The sequence below is a fragment of the Cydia fagiglandana genome, chromosome 1 (genome assembly GCF_963556715.1).
Source record: "Cydia fagiglandana chromosome 1, ilCydFagi1.1, whole genome shotgun sequence".
NCBI lineage: Eukaryota > Metazoa > Arthropoda > Insecta > Lepidoptera > Tortricidae > Cydia > Cydia fagiglandana.
The window spans coordinates 27,408,348-27,431,753 of NC_085932.1; the positions used below are offsets into that span (position 1 = coordinate 27,408,348).

Below are 23,406 nucleotides of genomic sequence, written 5' to 3' on the forward strand. Positions count from 1 at the left end.
AAATTTGGTTTTATATTGCATTCATGGGATGCAATGAATTACACATTGAATTATAACTACACCCTATAATATTTTAATTAAAAAAAGCGACACGTTGATGGAGTATATGTACAAAAACCGTGATATAATTCATTTAAGTATAGCAGCAACACCGTCACAGTTCTACAATAGACAATAGTCTATGCGCCGCCATAATGTCGCTTTCTGTTTTGGTATCATCTCACAATAAAGGAAATCAATTTTCATAACTTATCGATGACTTTTGTGATAATTCTTAGCGCAAAACAAACACCTGATTCCAGTGTAATTGATTGAAAGCTCGCAGGTAAATTATTATATCGTCCGTTATTGCATCACTGAACACTGTGCATTTTGCTGAACGACTATTTTGTCTATTTTGTATTATTTTATCACTTCCTAGATTATAATCATGAACTTGAACCACTAAATAGCCTTGTGTTCGTTAAACAATTGTGCAATTATGTCATAACATGTTTACAACAAGCGTAATTAAAGGCCGCTTGATTTCGTTAGGGTCTATTAGGCAGAACAATTTTTAATTGTTGTTATTTTTAGCAATTTGGTAATATGGCATACATTATTTCAATGATAATTCATTAGTGCTACTTGAAAATACAGTTTTTAATGTATACTCGCGATGGAACTATTATATGCACCAGATTTTCCACTATTTTGGCAGACTAAACTGCACCGCAAATTCCTGAATAGTTGTGTTATGACTCATTAATTTGCAACTACCAAAAATGATTCAGGTGCACACAAACTAATGTAAGGTCTACTTGACACCAATTTTTAACAAATAGTTATTACTTGTTAAGTAATAGGTATAATTGGTAGCTACTTATATATTGTGCTGTGTTTTAATTGTTATATTTATTCCTTAACTCTAGTTTAGTCCTAAGCATTCTTAACATAATGAAACACAAATTATATATATATATATATATATTTTAATTTTATAACAACATTGATCAAAGTATTCATTCAAAACCTTTATATATGTTAGATTGTATGTTTTTTAATTAACCCTTTTTTTAAATCACCCCTAAATGGGCATAAATATGCATAATCATAAATTGGCTTTACTAACAGTTAGTTCTCTGAAAAAGTCATTTGCTAAGTACATGCCATGCATTAATTATTTGTTTAGTCATTATATATTTTGATTCACACACACCACTATTAAATTATTTTCCAGCCATGAACACCACAGCCCCCACATCGGCAGACGCCTGCCTGAGTATTGTGCACTCTCTCATGTGTCACCGGCAGGGCGGAGAGAGTGAGGGCTTCTCCAAACGTGCCATAGAATCTCTTGTCAAGAAGCTCAAGGAGAAACGGGACGAGTTAGACTCGCTGATAACAGCCATCACCACAAATGGAGCTCACCCGAGCAAATGTGTTACAATACAGAGGACTTTAGATGGCAGATTACAGGTATGCCTGATATGAGTAATTATTCCCTTCAATCAAATTTTACTGTTACAGGAGCCTACAGAATGCTTTGATGTGTGTTTGTTCTAAGGGCCCCCCCACATCTGGCGTCTTTCGAGCGTCGGCGTCTACAATTCTATGGCCGACGTCGACGCAGCATCGACGCAACTGTGCAGCGACGTCATTTTCCATATCGCTGGACCGACGCCGACAGACGCCAACGCTCGAAAGACGCCAGATGGCCCTAAATGTTTTTTAAATATTTCAGGGTCACTTAAATGTGATGTAGTTGTGTAGGTAATACTTCACTACTACATCATTATTACTATTAGATCTCATTACGGGGGTGACATCGTCACTGCGTGGCAAAACCCCTTGAAAAAAAAAGAAAAGATTAAAATAAAAATATTTCAGGTTGCAGGCCGCAAAGGCTTCCCACACGTGATATACGCTCGCATATGGCGCTGGCCGGACCTGCACAAGAATGAGCTCAAGCACGTCAAGTTCTGCCAGTTTGCCTTTGACCTCAAGTGCGACTCGGTGTGCGTCAACCCTTACCACTATGAGCGGGTGGTATCACCAGGTATTGGTTAGTATTTGTTACACACAGTGTCTTAACATGGAATCACTGTAATGGCTTAATGTTTCCATACAATACCTGTCTTCCGGTAAGAGTATGTGTTGCACTGTAAGCTTTAATGATGCAACAAAAATTTATTACATTAAAACAATCATAAGTACATAGGCAAAGGGTTAGGTAATACATATGTGGGTAGGGTAGAAAAGTGGTTTCAATCGATGTGTGGAAGGGCAGCACCGTCGTCGAACCCAAGCCACCTGGCGGTCGACTTAAAACGGTGGCATGTGCCTCGGATACACATGCTGGTGGCGCGTATAACGGCGATACTGATCCTACATCTCAGCCAGCCCAGTATGGTGCTTAGAGAACGGTTCCACCGTTGAGATATGGTTTCTGCCATATGTTTTATAAAGGAGGACATTTGGGGTGCATAGACGCTGTCAACAGATGTTACAAGTGGGGTGAACGTTGCATGTCGCATTTCACAGGCCGTGGAATATTTTCTCTGCTTTTCGTCTTCAGCTGATTTTAGTACTGTAAGCTTTTGAGTCAACCCAAAATGACAATCTTTCATTTTGGTCTGATTATAATCAGAGCCAGTGTCATTATAACACAAAGAACGATGCCAAGAGGAAATTAAGAAAATTCCAACTTTCAGTCAGAATGAGAAGGAAATTTTTGCATTTGAATTAGGATTTTACCTTTTTGTCCGGCAATGGCAACATAGGCTATAGTAGACTTGAATAGAAGGAGCTAAATCCAGTGGGGAGACACTCCTGACTTCGGACAAACTTGGCTCCTTTCGGCTCAATATTGCTTCGAGCAATAATTAGGGTTGGCACCCTAATAATTGCTCGCATAAGATAATCACTTGAATTTTGACAATCCTAAATAGCCGAAAGGGATAGTGCCATAACATTAGAAAGGGATTGTACTGTATTGTATTTGTAGGAAGTGTCCTTTCTGTACGGTAGTACTATTATTTATTCTGTGCTAAATCCAACATAATCATGCAAGTGCCAAGAAAAACCCTTTGAACCTCACGACTATCGTGTGCGGTGTCTCATTATGGACCTTGTCGGCATGCACGAGGGTTGATATTCGGCTGTAACCGCGCGCGTCAACAGTGACGCCTTTGGCCTTTGGTCAAAAGGTTACTTTGTCCATGATGAGAAATAACAAGATTATATTATTACCTATGGCAGGGGTCTACCGCGGCTCGCGAGCCGCATGCGGCTCTTTACGTCACCCATAAAATTAACCTTAGAGAATTCTTACACCACTGAAAACAATATTTGCGGCTCTTTAACCCTTAAATGCATGATTTTTTCTTTTTGCCCGAAATTGATATATATATCACATAATTGTTTGCCGATTCTAGGAAAAATAGTAAAAAAATATATAACTTCGATTTTCACTGCGAAATCAGTGTTAGGATTGGCTAAGTCATATTTATGTAAATATGTAGTTTTCAATAATATATAAATGAAATTTTTTACTACCATTAGAAAGGTACACTATTTGTGATATACCTATGATAAAGTTTTTAAATATAAAATAATTACATACCCCGAAAAAACCGTTCAAAATCACATAGGTACTAAAAATTATCAACTTGTGGATTTTTCCAAGTTTGCCGACTTTTCGTCTTAAAACGAATGTAATTTTTATAAATTAAAAATATTGCGTAAACTTAACACATATCATCACCCTATTACTTGACGTTTGGTATAAAGGTGCGTTCAAGAACGTAAAAGCCTTTTTATTTTAAAACTGTGAGCTGTCTAATGGTTTGTAGACATTTGGCAACACTATGCATTTAAGGGTTAAGCTTCCTTGAACTGGTGATTTCTACTGCAGTTGGCTCTTCTCAAAAGTCGCCGACCCCTGACATGTAACAAATAATAATCTCCTTATAATTCCAGATCTCTCCGGGCTGACATTGACATCTGGTCCAAGCCGCCTAGTGAAGGACGAGTACACAGCTGGCTTGAGCGGGAACGGCATGGACATGGACACTGGCGAGCTGGTCACAATACAGGTACATTTTATCAATTGGTGCTACACACCATTCATGCGACACGACGACACGACACGACCACAACAGTATGCTGTGTGGAAAGGATTCAATTTGGAAATGGCGTAAGTTTTCTCGGTCGTTCCCTGAACAAGAATTTAAGAAATATATGTATATTTTACCGTAGGTTTGGACTATATGGTTTTATACATTAGGCACTGGTCCCACCGCGAGCTAGTAAGATAAGCACTCCCGTGTAAATAAAAGAGACACGACGATATTTATAGCTCACCGCTGGGCGAGTAACTATAAATATCGCCGTGTCTCTTTTATTTACACGGGAGTGCTTATCTTTTGTTCGTGTTTATAGCCGATAGCTCATGGCTTACTAGCTCGCGGTGGGACCAGTGCCTTATGCAGTAGACTCTGTGCGGAAAGAGAAGAGTCGTGTCGAAAGGGAGCCCATACATTCCACGATTCTTCTCTTTCCGTTTCTTTCTTTGTTTGACAATCCAGTAACCAAAAAACGCCGTACAAACTCCATCAGCTATCAAATTTGCGGTTACAATATTTACACTATTTCCATATTCCCATGAAATTATATCCTCTAACTTTTGAATTGGATATACACAAAATAACATGAATCAATCAATCGGTCTGATGAATAACTAACGTTGAATTATTCAGCACCACGCCGCCGCCAGCCCGCGCCACCACCACTCGCTGCCCCACCACCACCAGCAGTTCCAGGGCGCCAACATCATCATCAACCAAACGCAAGGTAACTGGGCGTTTACAACAATTCTGTTGAATGGAGTTGAGTATGTTGATATTGTGAATGTGAAGTTAAAAGTTGTAGTGTAGGGCAAGTTGTAATACCAAATTGTGTACCATTGTGTTTGACAAGGTCCAATGTCGGCACCCACGAGACTCATCCTAATTGTGAGCCACTTTCGTTGTGAGACCCAAATTGGCGTGTTTTACTTGTTTTTCCTTCCGGTCTTTTATTTCGTTCGATAGTTGGATACTTCCTTTTATGAGTTGAAGTGATTGTGTTTTATTTGCGAATTTTATTTTGCATTATTTTCGTTTGCTTTATTTTAGCGCCAGAGGGCGTTCCGAACATGTTCTCCCCGACGCACGGGCCGCGGCCGCTCCGGCCGCCCGGGGCGCCGCAGATGGCGCAGCCGCCGCAGATGCCGCACCTCTCCCCCGGGCCCCAAATGATCTCAAACCACGGACAGATGACGCCCGGCCCGTCTCAACTGGGCCCCGGAACACCTCAGATGGGACCGGGAACGCCTCAAATGGGGCCGGGAACGCCTCAAATGTGCCCCGGAACGCCTCAGATGGGTCCGAGCACGCCTCAAATGTGTCCGGGAACTCCTCAAATGTGCCCGGGGACTCCTCAGATGGGCCCGGGCACGCCGCAGATGGTAGCGAATACGCCGCAGATGCCGTCGCCGCGCATGGCGCCCGCGCCCACGCAGATGTCTCCGGGGACGCCGCAGATGCCGAACATAAGCCAGGGGATGTCGATACCTAGTCCTCAACAGATGGCCATGAGCCAGCAGAGGACGATAGCGCCGAAGCTGGAACCCCCGGACACTATAGACGCGAGAGCGATGTGGTTACCGAAAAGAATGAACCATTGTAAGCTTTGTTTTATTTTGCACCTATTTTGCTTTTGTCACGCTTGTAAAACGTGCATTCTTCTGCTTGATTTTGAGCCTTGTGTTACTGCGGATAAGGTGCATAATGGTTGTGGTTTGCAGCTGCCCTGCCGGTGAGTATGTCGCCCGGCGGGACGACGCCCCTCATTGACGGACAAAACACGACATTCTTCACGGCCGAGCAGACGACTACTGAAACACAAATGACACAGACTATATCAGGTTAGATGCATATTTACTGAAAAACACCTTGTATTTGAATCATTGTATACCTGTTTCTATTCTGATTTCGAAGATTTTTTATATGGTCTAGTAAGGGAAATTATTATTTTTAAACATAATTTACTCCGGTTTAAACTAGGGTTTTAGTCTTAGTAGAGCAATCGGTTCCTCGTCTGTTCTACGTCTCGAATTATATTTTACAACACTGTCTGCTATAAAAGAGCCTCTTTACGTGGATCCGCATAAGCACGTTAATATGCGTATTGCGGAAAAGTGTGCGATATTTTAAAGCGAAAGAATGTAACACGCTCGTTTGGAAATGCTAACTTTCCACACTTATCAGTATCACAAATACTAATTTCTATAAATTCATATTTAATTATTCAAACGGATCTACCGCGATATACTTTCATTATTTTTACCTTAAATTCCGACGAATTCCGTAATTAGGGATCATCCATTAATTACGTCACACGAATTTCTAGGTTTTTTGACCCCTCCCCCTTGTCACACTTGGTCACTTTTTGCAAATCCCTCCCCACCTGGTGTGACGTCACATTTTAGGCAATTTTGTTTTCAACGAAATCGGCATTGTTTTTTTTAATGAAAAAATATTTTTGGTAAAAGAAATATTAGTAATTTTATAACACAAAACCAATTACGAACGAAAATTACTTTCATAAACTCATTATATGACTGTACATCGAATAAAAAAATATAAATTAATTTTCGGTTACTGATGAAGTTAAAGTGACGTCACAACGTTTGTGACTCCCCCCTCCCCCATGTCACAACATGTCACACTTTCTTGACCCCTCCCTCCCCCTAAACGTGTGACGTAATTAATGGATGACCCCTTAAATATGTGTACAAATCGCGAGAGTTTAAAGTGTTGTATAATTTCATCTAGCAGGCCCTGTGTCGGTGTCATCAGGATCGGCCGAGAGTTCCCAACAGAACGGATTCGCCTCAGCAGGCAGTCCTGCGCCGCAACCTAGTCCGCTGCCGCGCACGCAGCATCAACAAGGTAAAAACATGTCATACTCGAAAAGTATCATCATCATATCAGCTGAAATACATCCACTGCTAAACATAGTATTTAGGCTGCCCCAAGGATCTCAACAACGACCGGTTATACCAGCTCTTTTCCATCAGTGATGGGGGCTTTTTTGCTGCCTTCTACGATTCGCGGTTGCCACTCAAAGTTAAAACATTGGGTTTAAGTGAAAGAACGATCTATGAAATGTGTGTGTTATCAAGCTAGTGTTACCAACTCGTGTGTTGTTATAACGCGTTTGGCTAATTATCTATTTCTCGCACGCTGAAATAGTAGCTACTCTCTTGTCCGTCCACATTACGTGCGAACTTCACTTTTTCTAGACGCCCTATCTAAAACCGGACCTATCTTATTGAACCTTATAAAACAACTCGCGCTCATCACCTAAAAGATATATAAAAAAAACCGGGCAAGTGCGAGTCGGACTCGCGCATGAAGGGTTCCGTACCATAAAGCAAAAAAAAACGGAAAAAATGCAAAAAGAAAAGCATCCAAGTACTGACCACGCCCGACGTTGCTTAACTTTGGTCAAAAATCATGTTTGCTGTATGGGAGCCCCACTTAAATCTTTATTTTATTCTGTTTTTAGTATTTGTTGTTATAGCGGCAACAGAAATACATCATCTGTGAAAATTTCAACTGTCTAGCTATCACGGTTCGTGAGATACAGCCTGGTGACAGACAGACGGACGGACGGACGGACGGACGGACAGCGAAGTCTTAGTAATAGGGTCCCGTTTTACCCTTTTGGGTACGGAACCCTAAAAAAATAGAGTGGTACGGCACTTATCGTAGTACATATTTTTCGGAGAGTACAGATCTCGCATACGGCATATGTGTAGTTACCCCGAGTTTTCGTGAACACATTTAGAGACTTCTCAATATGTCATTATCATCGTCCTATTTAACTAAGTTTGGCTTAACCCCTCGGGCGGCAGGCGGCACGTAACGGGTTAAGTCAATCAAATAAAAAAAATATTGAGTCAATCAGATTGACTCAAAGCTTATTAGTTACTATGTAACATATATTTATGCCGTCCGAGGGTTTAAACGTCACGTATACACGTCAAACGACACGCGAGGCTGCATCCACAGACAAAACATCCTCCAGACTTAGCATAGTCGCGCTACCCCCTCTGCCACGCATACGGTAATTTTACTCCGTGTTCGAGTCGAAGGTGTCTTTGTGTGACGTCCGTGTCTTTGAACGGACCAATCACGGCACGGGACTTCGCTCACCTCGTCCCGCGGACCCCCGCATTTTTGGCATCATCGGTGGCATGAAATAATTGCTCTAAACTCAGTGTAGAGGATTCCTTGCATCCCAATATCAAACTTCGTGCATTCCGACAAGGTTCACGGTGACCCGCCGCGCATTATTTATTTATTTATTTAGATATTTAATTCATTCATTATGGGCGTGGCGTTCAAAAGGTTAACCCCCTTATTCATAAATGCGCTACAAATCTCAATTAACTAATAATCGTTAAATTAACGACCATTATTGCTAACGACGATTATTGCTAAACACCATCAATTTAGCAATAATGTGTCAACCCACATTAATTACGCGATAAGATGTCAACTCAAAAAATGACGCTTAAAGTTGAAATTGTATTGCAATATGAATGTGGGTTGACACATTTATGCTGAACACCATCCGTTTGTCCTTATCTGTCATTTTGATTTGTGTTTGTAAGAAAAGGATAAAACATAACTAAATCAGCCCCGTAAAGTTTTGCGAATAAGGGGGTAATTGTATAAATGTGCGTTGTTGTTGTTGTAGGCACTTGGACGGGCAACAACACGCTGACGTACACGCAGAGCCTCGCGCCGCCCGCGCCCGCGCCGCTAGACGCGCCGCCACAACACCATCACTACTGTACGTCAATCGATTCTATACCTTATGCAGATGGCATAAGGCACCCATTGCTTTGTTTATAGTCAGATATAGACGTACCTGAAGGCCACGGAACTTGGAACGCACGCTCCTTTAGCTATGTCGGCGGCCGATCGTAAGATCAGGCAGATCGTAATGTTCCTGTGTAATATTTTGACGATTTCAACCAATATATAGGTAGGATAGGTTCGTTAGGTTGCTTCAGATGCCCGAAGAGCAAACTGCCCAGAAATAGGAGCCCCGCTGTCAGCGGGGCTCCGTCGACTCAGGGAACAAAGATTTTCACGTTTCACGATATGCCTAGGAATTTTACGATTTATGCCTGATCTTACGATCGCCGCCGCCGACAGCTATATCATTTTTAACCCCCTTAAAAACGGAGTAGTGTTATACGTTTTATGTGTGCATCTGTATGTTTCTCCCGTCGTAGCTCGTAACGAACCGATTTCGATTTAGTTTTTTTTTTGTAAAAGCGTGTGTTATAGGAAAAAATACGCCTTGGAGGTTTTAAAACTTCGAAAACCTGGTTCTGAGTGATCTGTACTTTTTTAGAGTTCATCACTTCAAATGTTTTGCATTTTCGATCCCATAAAAATAAAATGTCCCAGATTTATCCATTACATTACGTCACGTTTTAGTGTGTTTTTTAACGTGCGAGTATTTTATTTTGGATTATTTTAGTATGCTACCAAAAAATCAAGATTTGCGAGAGACAGGCTTGTAAGTTTTTTTAAACCTTTTTGTTGTGTATGTGTTTTTTTTAACCAGTTTTGACATTGACAGATACGCTCGCGTCTAAGTAACGTACTTTCTATGCATCTCGCTCGTATTCGCATATTAGTGCAAGCGAGATGTATAGAAAGTAATTTACGTAGACGCGAGCGTATCTGTCAATGTCAAAACTGGTGGTAGCCGTACAGATTAACGTCCAGTGTGTAGTTTACAGCTTTTATTTTTTGAATACAGATAACGGCAACCCGGGCGGGCAGCCGCTGCTGTCTCAGCTGCCTGCTCCAGAGTACTGGTGCTCGGTGGCGTACTTCGAGCTGGACACGCAGGTCGGAGAGACGTTCAAAGTGCCGTCGAGCAGGCCCAACGTCACGGTGAGTTCATTTGTAGTACTTTACTAAGATTCCACTGTCCGTCTGTCTGTCACCAGGTTGTATCTCATGAACCGACATGATAGCCAGACAGTTGAAATTTTCATAGATGATGTATTTTTGTTGCCGCTATAACAACAAATACTAAAAAGTACGGAACTTTCGGTTGGCGAGTCCGACTTGCACTTGTCCGGTCTCTTACATTACTAATAGTTCGCCCCGAACTGAGATCTCGCTTTCTCCAAATAGTAGACATTCCTGGTATAGGCCAGGAGGAAATATAGACGTCTCTCTCTTCCAAATTAAGGCGTCCGCTAGCTGGCGTGGCTGCACGGCGCGGGCGCACGCACGCGGTTGCCATTATAGGAAAAATACGTTGCACGCGCCCGCACTAGTTAGCGTTGGTCTTACTTAGGGCCAGTTGCACCAACCACATTTGACACACTGATCCACGTCAGCCGGCGCGCCCCGGCGCTTTACTATGAAACTTTCCATACATAAAAAATTTGCGAACTCTTTAACGATACGAACAGTTTTGTGCAACCGACCCTTATTCGGTGTTTGTTTCAGGTTGACGGTTACGTGGACCCTTCAGGAGGCAACAGATTTTGCCTCGGCGCTTTGAGCAACGTTCACAGAACAGAGCAGAGCGAACGCGCAAGGTAAGCATTCATTTCAAGAGATAAACAATATGTCATGCAATTTAGTCCAGGTTAGACAAGTAAACTTATCTGGCTACTAACTTTGCAAGCTGTAACGATATTGCATTTGTTGTCGGGCCTGCCCGTATTTTAAATGCAACTTTATATTTGTAATGCTTTTGTTTATCGTCTGTAGGTTGTAACGCTGATACTGTGGTAGCTCTAGCTAGTTTCAAAGTTTTAGCTAGGGTTCTAAGTGACAAAAAAAGGTCGAACCTTTTTTTTCTTGATTAAAGCATGAAACTTGGCACAGTTGTTCCTTATATCAAACCAAGCCGATTTCGATCGGTAGCCCGAAGGAGCCCCCCCTCTGGGGCCGGAGAGGGGGGGGTCAAAGTACCGCTCGCCCGGCTTCATTCTTAAAATTCTAACAGGCCCCGTTTAGCTAATAGGTCATATTTGGTATCAATTTCGGATAAATCAATAACGTAGAATTCATTTCTGGTATAAAAAATTAGCAATTTGTAGAAAAAAATATAAAAAAACTCAAAATATCTAATTTTTCAAGTTTAATTTTTGTTTCTTATTTATTGTCAGAATGAAACTGCCTGGTTTTTCTACATTGAAAAAATATGATGATAAAGCCTATTTAATGCAGATTTTAAAAACATAACTTTTACATATCTTCATTAAGAGGAAATTGCATAAAAAAAATCTTATATCGTCTCGCGCCGGTGAATATCTTTTTACCGACATCGGAATCGATATAGACAACATCCGAAGTACACACTCTGGAGACCGATTAAAAGTATTGTTTATTGTTGTAGATAGATAAAGATAGAAAAGCGTACAAATATTTTCTTATGTGTCGTTCAGTGAAAAAAGGGACCTTGGAAAAAATTATCACAGAGCCTCGCGTTTGTATAGAAGCATACTCGTAGGTATTTAGTTAGTGCCAACCACTCCATGGATTCCATGGCCGCTGTTCTCAATAGGGGATATTACTGCAATGTTCTGCCGCCAAAGTGCAGCACTACTGACTCTAGTAAATTCATAAACTAACTTATACATACTGTACCTTAAACTGTTTTTTGACAAGTTTTCACAGACAATAAAATATGACATTGATGCATCAAGGCGGTTTGTTAACCAGGGCCTATCGGTAAAAACGAAAATCGAAATTAAGTTATCTGCCTCTTTATCGAATATGCAAGAGTGATAGAGGGATTAGACAACGAAACTTCGATTTTCTTGTTTCGCGGCAGACCCCCAGATTGTTAGTGATTGATAGATAGTGGTAGTGGCGCTACCTACGCAGAGTTTTGCGTAATATTCCCTATTAATAAGAAGTAAACTATAAGTATTATTTAATCTGCTTACTTATTACATTATACCACACTTTAATGTTGCGTCTTGTGTATTAATGCAATTCCTTCCCCCGACACATGAATGGATACATTTCATAATTCACGTATATATGTCAGTTTCAACCATATTCTGGCCACAGCAGGGTTGTCAGAACAGTTTGGAAACAGTCATCTGCTCCTTGCTTCCATTCCCAAGAAGACGGACTGAGCAAGTTTGACGACGAACTAATGTCTGATCCCAAACATCAACCACACGGTACACTGCGCGTAATGAGGCATTTATACGGCTCCCTTTTGAACAGGTATAACATTATACAACTCTTCATTTCAATATCCCGGTGTAACTTGTCTTCTTCAATATTGCACTTATTACCGAACATATAATACCTCATTTTAGTATTTTAGGGGAATGCTTTTAGCCACCGCTATTGCTCCATCTTGTAAGAGCTTGGATCCTTGTAGTAGCATGGCTGAACTCTGAACAGGTTCCATGTTTTGAACTCACTTTTTCTACCCTTTCAGCTGAATGCTCGAAACAGGGGTAAGACTTCAATCAATCAATCAATCAATCAATCAATCATTTATTGCGCCATGGTTACAACAAGAGATGTTACAACATTTATACAAGTAAGTACCTCATGGACCCTAAAAGGGTATGACAAACATTTCCTTAAACTAAGATTTATAATATTTACATATGTCATGCAATACAGCACAATAAGTAGCATCCTATTAAATTATTAAATTATATAAATAAAACTAATAAATTACATATTAAAGCTATCTGCAAAGAAATCATTAATAGAATAATATACTTTTCTCGCAAGGAACCATTTCAATCTTCAAACCACTTCAACTCTTTTAGGGTAAATAAAAGAGTTTAGTTAAGTAGCTTACAGAATAGATAATTTTATTGGCTTAAAAATAGAATTCCCTGGCCTATTGTGGATGCAATGGAGTGACATGTGATATAATTGAGTTTTCCACTGTGTCAACGTGAGCCCACAAATCCTGTAGTTGGGGAAATATTCGTACGCATGAATCTAGTTTAGCTGCTATAACTACATCGTCTATGTCTACTGTGCTTATCAATACCTTGCAATGACTGTTTTACAGCATCTGCAACTAGGGCCATCATATGAAATGAATCGGACTCTTCATGGTTCTTGGAGTATTCGGAACCTCACGAGGAACATCACTTATAACATGTTTCTCTACACAATTTCGCGATGGCATAAATAAGGACTTATAACTCTTCGAAGTTTTGTCAACACAGTGTCTCAAAATGATTTACCTAGTGCTAAAGAAATGAGTTTCACTAAAATATCAGTGGTTATAAGTGAAGCTTATCATCATGGTAAATTTAACTCTTATTTCTATCGGGCTCTGAAACACCAGGAGTCTTACTCGTATTCCAAGCATTCTCTCGATCGACCTTGTAATACTGTAAGCTCAATAAGACTTGTGATAATAAGACTAGATGATATATATATATGATAATATGTATTTGATAAATACACTCAAAACATCCATAGGTAATTCAGGAACAAGCTTTCACGATAAACACAAATATATGCCTTCTAGGGTTTGAACCGGGTTCCCCATTTAATATATGGTGTATAAAAGTGAGATCTAAGCATAGACCCTTTTTAGCTTGGCCGATACAAGGATTCAAGCTCCTACAGGATAGAGCAATATCAGTAAATTTAATAAATAACATTCGCCAAAAGTTTATTATAACTTCATATGATGATATGTGAAATAGCCTTGTAAAGTGAATACCTTACTGATAAAGCCGTTGCTAAATAATAAAAAAAATGCCTGAAATAATTCTTTACTTGAACAGACTATTGAAACAGAAGCAGCCTTATCAGGATAGAATTATATGTTTGGGGCTTGGGGGTCAGACGTTAGTTCCTCTTTAAACTTGCTCAGTCTGTCTTCTTGGGAATGGAAGCAAGGAGCAGATGACTGTTTCCAAACTGTTCTGACAACCCTGCTGTGGCCAGAATATGGTTGAAACTGACATATATTATATATGTGAATGATGAAATGTACGCATTCATGTGCCGGGGGAAGAAATTGTATTTTTTAATACACAAGTCGCAAAACTAAAGTGTGGTATAATGTAATAAAAATATTTAATACTTACAGTTTACTTCTTATTCATTGAGAATAGCGACCATGGAGTCCATGGAGTGGTTTACACTAATTAAATACGAGTATGCTTCTATACAAACGCGAGGCTCTATGATAATTTATTCCTAGGTCCCTTTTTTTACTGAACGACACATAAAAAATAGTATTTGTACACTTTTCTATCTTTATAATAGGATCTATAAAGGATCTACAACAACAAACAATACATTTAATCGGTCTCCAGAGTGTGTACTTCGGATGTCGTCCATAACGATGCCGATGTCGGTAAAAAGATATTCACCGCGCGAGACGATATAAGATTTTTTTTATGCAATTTTCTTTTAATAAAGGTAAGGAAAAGTTACGTTTTTAAAATCTGCATTAAATAGGCTTTATTGTCATATTTTTTATATGTAGAAAAACCAGGCAGTTTAATTTTGATACTAAATAAAAAATAAATATTACACTTCAAAAATTAGATTTTTTAATTTTTTTTTTTAAAATTTCTACAAATTGCAATTTTTTTTATATCAGAAATGAATTCTACGTTATTGATTTATCCGAAATTGATACCAAATATGACCTATTAGCTTAACGGGGCCTGTTAGAATTTTAAGAATGAAGCCGGGCGGAGCGGTACTTTGCCCCCCCCTCTCGGGCCCCAGAGGGGGGGCTCCTTCGGGCTACCGATCGAAATCGGCTTTATTTGATATAAGGAACAACTGTGCCAAGTTTCATGCTTTAATCAAGAAAAAAAAGGTGTTTGCACTTAACATCCTCACTATTTGTAGATTCGTATTATCAGAATAATAATACAAATCTGCTGGCTGTCCCGAGAACGCGTGCAGTCTTGCACAGTCTCTCCCACCATCCGTGCGCCTAATGTCTTAAACTCATTTCTATCATGGGCACCAGAAAGTGATCTGTTTGCAAGTCAGTGGACGGATGTGTGTCGTATCACAGAATAAATAATAGTACTAGGTACAGAAACTACAGAAGACTCACTCTCTAACAAAACGCGTCTGTCACGATCAGCACAAATATGGCCGCTAGGTGGCGACAGCGCCACGCGCGGCTTATGGCAAATCCCAAAATTGGGGTCGAACGGATGTACTTTTGGCTACCTGTAGCAAAGCGACGAAATCGCGGAGTGAGCCACGCCTGGTCGTATGCGCTTGAGGTACTGTGAGGTGATGAATAGAAGTTGAATATTTTCTTTTTGAATTGTACAGTGCTTTAGTTTATAATAATAACTTTTTGTAAAAATAACATGATCTGCGTGCTGCCAGCGCAACGAGTAGGGCATTCACCATACCAAAAAGAATAGATAGTATAGAGGGATCCTGTCATAGTAAATGTTGTAGTCACTGTAAGTTTACTGCCATCTATCGACACACGACTATAACTCAAAATAAATACGTATAAAATTATCAAAAAATTTATATATATGGATAAATGATTTTATTATTTTATATCAATTTGACCCATTTTCATTCGCATCTATGTGTTAAAATTGTTAAATATGACACGGTGTCGTCACGCCATCTAGCCGAGAATAGGCTAAAGGTGTGTGCGCCATCTATCCGAGAATGACTTTTTCTTGGTTTCCGAGGCACGTTTTTTTCTTAGACTTTATTCATCTTATACGAAGTTACATATGTCTTTGACCATACTTAATTGCATATTTCTGTCTGTGCAGACTGCACATCGGCAAGGGCGTGCAGCTGGACTTGCGCGGCGAGGGTGACGTGTGGCTGCGCTGCCTGTCCGAGCACTCCGTGTTCGTGCAGTCCTACTACCTGGACCGCGAGGCGGGCCGGGCCCCGGGCGACGCCGTGCACAAGATATACCCCTCCGCCTGCATCAAGGTACTGTATACTGAAAATATTATAAGAATAACTCACTGGTACAGAGCTCGATCTCTAACGAGGGTTTCCGCGATCGGGATTTTCACTAGATGGCAGCACCGTGACGAGAGGTCTTTTTGACAGCTGCCGTCATAATCCACCAATAAAAAAAACATGCTTAAACATGATTGGTGGATTATGACAGGTCTAGCCTCTCGCGAGTCCGGTTAATACACGACCAAATAATGTACAGCCCAATAATAGGCGTCCACTTTTTTGGATGCGTATTATTGGGTTGTACACTACTGCCCTGTTCAAAGAGTGGCTTCGTATTATTGGCACGGACCGAGCTTGTACACCCTGATAACGCTCAACCCAATAATACACGACCCAATAATACGAATCCATTTAGTGGACGCCGAATATTGGTCGCATATTATTGGCCCGTACCGATAATGTTCGACCCGGGATTGCTCAACCCAAGAATGTACAGCCCAATAATTGGCGTCCACTTTTCGCTCCACACCACAGACTATAAATATTTGACACATAGAGTGATATTCTAGGGATGGGGCGACGATTTTTAAGTTTACGATTCAGTAATGTTGCCATGCGCAAAAAATAAGCAGATAATGGTAAGGTTAAGTAGCTAACATATTATCGCACCGCACCGCGATCTTGGTGCGTCGCGCCCATAAGTAAGAGCGAGAAAGAGATATATTTTTCTTCAGCCCGCTCCAGACTATGCGCGTGAATCGCGGGCGAAGCCGCGAACGCGAGTGTGGAGTCGATTTCGCTGTCTGCGAACATCGACGCCACACTTGCGTTCGCGGCTTCGCGCCGCAATTCGCGCACGAGTGTGGAGGGGGCTTTCCAGACGGAAACAATTGTTCGATCCATGAAATGTATACTTGGTCAAGCAGATCTGGTCAGTAGAAAAAGGCGGCAAGTTTGAAAAATTTAGGCGCGTAGGGATCTCTTCCCATAGAAAATTTGAATTTCGCGCCTTTTTTTATTGATAAGATTTGCAAACCAGCTATAATTAGAATAGAATGACAGAGAAAGGTGCCTGCAATGCAAAGTTTAGTATTATGTTACTACCTGTGAGTTCCTTTAATTGGCTTTCTGTATCCATTATAATTTCTATGGTATTGTCATAGCTGTTGGTTCTCCAAATAAATAAAATAAAAATAAAAATAAATTTGCACGCACCGCGAACCTTCGCACCGGTAAGTGAGGGCGAGAAAAAGATATCTGTTTCTCGCTCTCATTCATGAGTGCGACGCACCAGGGTCGCGGTGCGGTGCGATAGTGTGTTAGCTACTTTAAATGAGTATAGTTTTCCTGGTTCTTAGGCCCCGTTCGCACGACAGCTTTTTCAACGCGCGTTAAAAAAAGCGTTTGAATGACACAAATGGATAACCATTTATGTATTCACACGACAACGGTGACGCTTTTATTCAGTGTTGTTGGATTTTAGACTTTAAGCTTTGGTCGTTAAGTCGAATTTAGAGTGCGACCAGATTCAAGCGCTTTTTTAACGCGCGTTGAAAAAGCTGTCGTGCGGATGGGGGCTTACTGACTGTCAAATTGGTTTGACCAGAGATACATATGTTTGACGAACTATAATTAAGTCTTCGTCACACAGGCGCGTTTTACGGGTGGCGCGCGAGCGGGGCGTGAGCGTTTTATATGTAAAGTAGCTATAGGTGGTCAAGCAAATCTTGTCAGTAAAAAAAGGCGTGAAATTAAAATTTTCTATGGGACGATATCCCTTCACGCCTACATTTTTCCAATTTGCCGCCTTTTTCTACTAACAAAGAAAAGAGATATACGTTTCTCGCTCTCACTTATGGGTGCGACACTCCAAGGTCACGGTGCGGTGCGATAGTCTGTTAAGCCCCCCATTCACACTCTACCTTGTAGTTCGCCTCGTAATCCGCCTCGTTGGGTAGGATCGTGTATGGGGGTTGCGGACTACGAGCCGTCCTACAAACTCAAGTAGGATGCCATAGTACTGGTGATGGACGGCAGAACAGAGGGCCTACCGCGAACCACGTTCGACGTGTTGCCCCTCCGTCGCGCGTGTAAATTCGTACGTAAGTGTGACAGGGCAGGGGTGCTGCCTAGCACGTCCAACGTGGTTCGCGGTAGGCGCTTAGTACCGTGTGTAAGCTATTTCTTGCTCCGTAGTCCTGTGAGGCGGACTACAAAGTAGGATGGTGTGTGAGCTATATCTTACACCGTAGTCCTGCGAGGCGGACGACAAGGTAGGAGTGTGAATGAGGGGCTTTTGTTACGCGGCGCGCCCCGCTCACGCGCCGCCCGGAAAACGCGCCTGTGTGACGAAGCCTTTACAAAGAATTCTTCTTAATAGTTTTTAACAGAAGTAGACCGTTGGATCTGACTTAAGTTTCTGAGTTACACACTCTCTTTTTGTATAGCCCCCTCCAGACTATGCGCGTGAATCGCGGGCGAAGCCGCGAACGCGAGTGTGGAGTCTAGTTCGCTGATATGCGAAATCGACTCCAGACTCGCGTTCGCGGCTTCGCGCCGCGATTCACGCGCATAGTCTGGAGGGCGCATATTATTTAACGAAGACTTCCTTATTCCTTCGGGACTGATCGAATCGGTCGATTTGATCAGTAATGAAATTGGCGTCAATCTCCAATTTTAGATTTATGGTGATATTAGAGCCCTCTTAATTGAATAAACGGGTATGTCCTTAAACCACGTCCAAGACCCCCTCAAATTCGGTGTACTCGACTGCGATCGCCAACCCGCCTGCCAAGCGTGGCGATTATGGCATTCACCCCCCAAAAAAGGGGGAGGCCTATGTTCAGCAGTGGACGTCTTATGGCTGAGATGACGATGATGATGATGAAATTGAATAAATGCCCCAGAACGAAAATACTAACCTCACAAATTGGTATTCTTGCGTCCGCACCTCATTTTATCGGTAATATCGGTCATTATCGGTGGTTGAATTCGGTGAGCCAAATTGGTATTTGCGTCCGCACCTCCTGATTCGATCGGGCAATTGAATCAGATTGGCGAAAAATTGACTAATCTGGATATGCCTTTAATTGACAAGAGTTTAAAGGATATCATACAAATACGACGGAATTAAAATAAAAGGTAACTTGCTTATACTGTTGTGTATTGCTATTGAATATAGTTGTTTTTTTTAGCATTAGAAAGAACTCCACAGAAGCAAGCGTGCAGTCTTTATCGGGCTCTTTAATTGTTAATAATTATTGAATTATCTAATGTAGCATGGTCAATACATATAATTTACTTCAAATTATTACCGCTGAAAGTGCCGGATTTGGAACCAGAGGCTTACTTCTGCGAAGTTCTTTCTAATGCTAAAAAAAACGGACTATAGCTTGGATTGCTCATGATAAAATTAATCTTGATTGAATTTCTTTCAGATCAAAAATCAAGCCTCAACATCGCAATCCCTCAACTCAAAAAAAAGATTCCGATTGTTGACGCCAGAGATATAATTATTTCCAAAAAGCGTGCACAAATAACAGATGCACGTGAAATATTAGCTGAACTAGCTCACAGATTAATAATATGTGTCTACAGATTAGTATAGCCGCCCGTCATACTTTTTTTTTCTATTTATTTTTAGAGCTTGTCACTGAGGTGAACATGTCGCTCCATAAAAAACTACAAATTTATACATTCTTACAACTAACTTATTCTATATACTAATAAAGCCTTTCGTACAAGCTGCAATAGCATCCGACGAAGGAGCAGCCAGGACACTATTGCAGCCCCCAACATAGCATTATGGCTTACGCCCGTCATACTGGGTCATACTGAACAACTTTTTCTATCGGACCAACCCCAAAATCCCAAAAAAAATATTGGCCTTCCCATAGAAAACGTCGACATCCACTCGATCAAAATGTATGAAACGGCCAAAAAAGCTTAAGTGATTACGAAGTTGGTCCCATTATAAATGTCATAACTGAAAAATTTGAATTTGATTAGCCTAGTAGCCAATCAGGTAGCGGTGATTGCTAAAGGGGCTTATACATAGAACACGGACCTAATGTAAAGCGCCCTCCAGACTATGCGCGTGAATCGCGGGCGAAGCCGCGAACGCGAGTGTGGAGTCTAGTTCGCTGATATGCGAAATCGACTCCAGACTCGGCTTCGCGCCGCGATTCGCGCACGAGTGTGGAGCGGGCTTAACGATGCATTTTTAAGTAGCTAACACACTATCGCACCGCACCAAGGTCATTTAGGGACGTACCCATAAGTAAGAGGGAGAAAGAGATATCGCTTTCTTCCTCTTACTTATGGGTGCTTCCCTCAATGACCTTGGTGCGGTGCGATAGTGTGTTAGCTACTTTACAAATCGGTCGTTACAGCCGGTCGCAGCGACGGACTCTAACGCTACGTCTTACGCGGCGCGGCGCGGCGCGGCGAAAGCGTCCGCCGCCGCGCCGCGCCGCGCCGCGCCGCCTGACATTCGCGTGCAAATCGCGCCGCACCGCGTTCGCAACGAGATCGCTTACGTAGGACACTTCTATGGGCATCAAAGGATTGAATTCGCCGCGCCGCGCCGCGCCGCGTTCGCGCGTTGTTCGCCTACGTAAGACGTAGCGTAAGCCCCCATTCGCACGAGAGCTTTTTCAACGCGCGTTAAAAAGCGCTTGAATCTGTCCGCACTCTAAATTCGATTTAATGACCAAGGCTTAGGTAAGTCGAAAATCTAACAACGCGTGATAAAAGACCGTAGTTCTGTAGAAAGCGACCAACTTTTTATATTTGTCAAAGTGACTTACACCCTAACTCAGTAGCTTTGGTCTCTTTCTGCATTGATAAAAAAATTGAGTTGGTCGTTTTCTGCATAACTACGGTCATTATTTAGCGCCACCGCTGTCGTGTGAATAAATACACATGTATCTATTGGTGTCATTCAAACGCTTTTTTAACGCGCGTTCTAAAAGCGCCCGTGGGAATGGGGGCTAAAGGCGTATCCTGACCAGATCCTGACTAGTAAATTTTTCGCCAATCTGATTAAATTGCCCAATCGAATCAGGAGGTGCGGATGCAAACACCAACTTGGTTCGCCGAATTCAACCGCCGATATTGACCGATATTACCGATAAAATGAGGTGCGGACGGTTGAATACCAATTTGTGAGGACTGACGCCACACTGTGGGCTGAAATTAGGCTGTCATTGACATAGAAACCGAAGTTATTTTTATGTTTTCTTGATTGAAATCGGTTTTGCTAGGCATTGTTATAGTAACCTATGAATTTTAGACGATTAGGTATGAAAGTTGTGGAATGAGAGTTACGAATTAAAAAAAAAATCGGGGTGCACTCCTGGGGGCCGATTTTTTAAATTCGACTACTCGATTTCGTGTATTAAATTTCGTTCAATAATATCTCTACTACTAGGCATTTAAATTCTACTAATAGAATTGAAAACGAGTGGTCAATACCACTCGATTCCCAATTTCTATCGCTAGTATTTCAAAAATTAGCATTTCGCCGTTTTCCACCGATTTCCGAACGATCGAACGATCGAATTTCAAAAATCGGCCCCCTGGAGTGCCGACAGAAGTGAAAACTCAATGACTAGTCCAAAATGTCTGCAGCACTAAAGTGCGTCAAGCAAATCTTGTCAGTAGCAATGTAAAGCAAACTAAAGTAGGGCAACACTCAAAGAGTAGTATTGCGCTAAGAAAAGCAGCAATGTACAATGTACATCGAACCAAAACTTTTTTTTTAATACAGTTGCTCAAAAAGTGCTACTTTACGTAGCTGTTTAGCGTGCGGAAAGTTGGTTATCTCGAACTAGTGCTTTTTACTTTTCCAATTTTTTTAAATTTATACTTGTTCCAATTCACGACTACTTATTGATGAGTGTTAATATTAGTTTCCTTTAAACGTCGTAATCAGCATAAAAACCTACCGTTAATGTAAGAATACGAAAAATATTACATATTTCATATTTAATTACTTACCTCTTCATCATTATAACACGTTTATTTTTTAATATTCAATATTGAAAATTCCGTTCTTAATAAGTTGACTGAATGGAACGGAATAGCTGCTAAACGCCCATAGATATAATATACTTAAAGACGACGTCTAACCGAGCTGTCACTGTTACCAGTTTTGTTTAGTGTACGATTAACAATGTTTTTCTTATTTTTTCGCAACTGTATTAAAAAACGTCGTTCGATACACGTGCGGAAATGTCATTCTTCACTCGTCCCGAGTCTTGCCACTCGCCTGCGGCTCGTGGCAAGATATCTCGGTACTCGTGAAGTAATGACATACCTTCCGCACTAGCATCGAAATGTACTATTTCCGCTGAGCGCGCCTTGTCACGTACGTCAATTCAAATTGTCACTCGCGGATTCTCTATTGAAAATGTTTGAAATTGTTATTAATACGTATGGACGGACAATTTAAAAGCGGTGTGTGATGTTGATAAAAATGATTAACTAATTTGAAGATCTCAAAATAAAATTGTAAGTGGACTATGCCGTTAAACAAGAATGTATGAATAAAATCATTGCTTCAGCAGGTAGATGTCATACTGTGGCCTATTTTATAAAGCTACAAGTTACAATTTACAAGCGGAAGTCTCGTTCTAACACATAGGGTTAGAAAGAGACTTCCGCTTGTAAATTGTAACTTGTAGCTTTATAAAATAGGCCACTGGATTTTCATATTTTATTAGATTTCTCAGTTGGCACTGTAGGCATTGTAGGCACCTTAGCTTTAATTAAGCACAGTCTTGTTTAATATATTGGTATTTAATGGTGACACAGCAGAAATATCTCTTGAAATAGAATCGATTCAGAATGTAAACATTGTAAACCATTTGTAAACAAACAAGATGATCATTCACGATCCACATTCCACAGATAAAACACAGATGACACGCGATTTTCGAATTATTCGAACACAGTGTTGCTAACCCGCGATTTTTCAAATTTGCCGCCGTTTGCTACTGACAAGATTTGCTTGACCCAGTATACCTATGTATAATTGACCCATCCTCCTTACTATTGAAAAACTTTAGTTCCGAAATTGCTGGCTAGTGAGCTTAAATTTGTAGCGTTAATTGTTTAAAATTCGAATAGAAATTGTAAAGTTACCTTGCAGACCTCGCATCTAAATATATTTGGTCATGATATTCTGAGTTTTCACTTTTATTAGCGATTTTATCAAGATGCAGCTTTATTGAATTATATTTGAATAAAGTTAGAATGTAACTGAGATTCTCGTATTTCAGCCCGTACAAGATTAGAACATTGAGCTTTATTGCTTAAATAATATAAAAGTTCCAGTTTTAAATAATTCACCTGATTATGATACGTTATGACCTGGTTATGACTAAAGTTCTTTGGTGAATAACATTGT

At 40.9% G+C, this 23,406-nt stretch overlaps 1 protein-coding gene across 2 annotated transcripts in view; it reads left to right on the plus strand.

Moving 5' to 3' along the window:
* Positions 1 to 154: 154 nt before the first annotated feature.
* Positions 155 to 23,406, plus strand: part of LOC134668646 (mothers against decapentaplegic homolog 4) — a 56,188-nt gene continuing 32,936 nt past the window's right edge. Inside the window, exons 1-12 of one of the 2 annotated variants that reach the window (XM_063526094.1) lie at positions 155 to 325; positions 1,220 to 1,458; positions 1,870 to 2,038; positions 3,961 to 4,076; positions 4,740 to 4,833; positions 5,157 to 5,705; positions 5,828 to 5,947; positions 6,858 to 6,974; positions 8,791 to 8,886; positions 9,871 to 10,007; positions 10,575 to 10,666; positions 15,851 to 16,019. In XM_063526094.1, the coding sequence (XP_063382164.1) occupies positions 1,222 to 1,458; positions 1,870 to 2,038; positions 3,961 to 4,076; positions 4,740 to 4,833; positions 5,157 to 5,705; positions 5,828 to 5,947; positions 6,858 to 6,974; positions 8,791 to 8,886; positions 9,871 to 10,007; positions 10,575 to 10,666; positions 15,851 to 16,019 (1,896 nt within the window). In that variant the 5' untranslated portion in view covers positions 155 to 325; positions 1,220 to 1,221. Of the gene's footprint in view, positions 326 to 1,219; positions 1,459 to 1,869; positions 2,045 to 3,960; positions 4,077 to 4,739; positions 4,834 to 5,156; positions 5,706 to 5,827; positions 5,948 to 6,857; positions 6,975 to 8,790; positions 8,887 to 9,870; positions 10,008 to 10,574; positions 10,667 to 15,850; positions 16,020 to 23,406 lie in introns of both variants that reach the window. The other variant, XM_063526089.1, reaches the window with a different exon arrangement.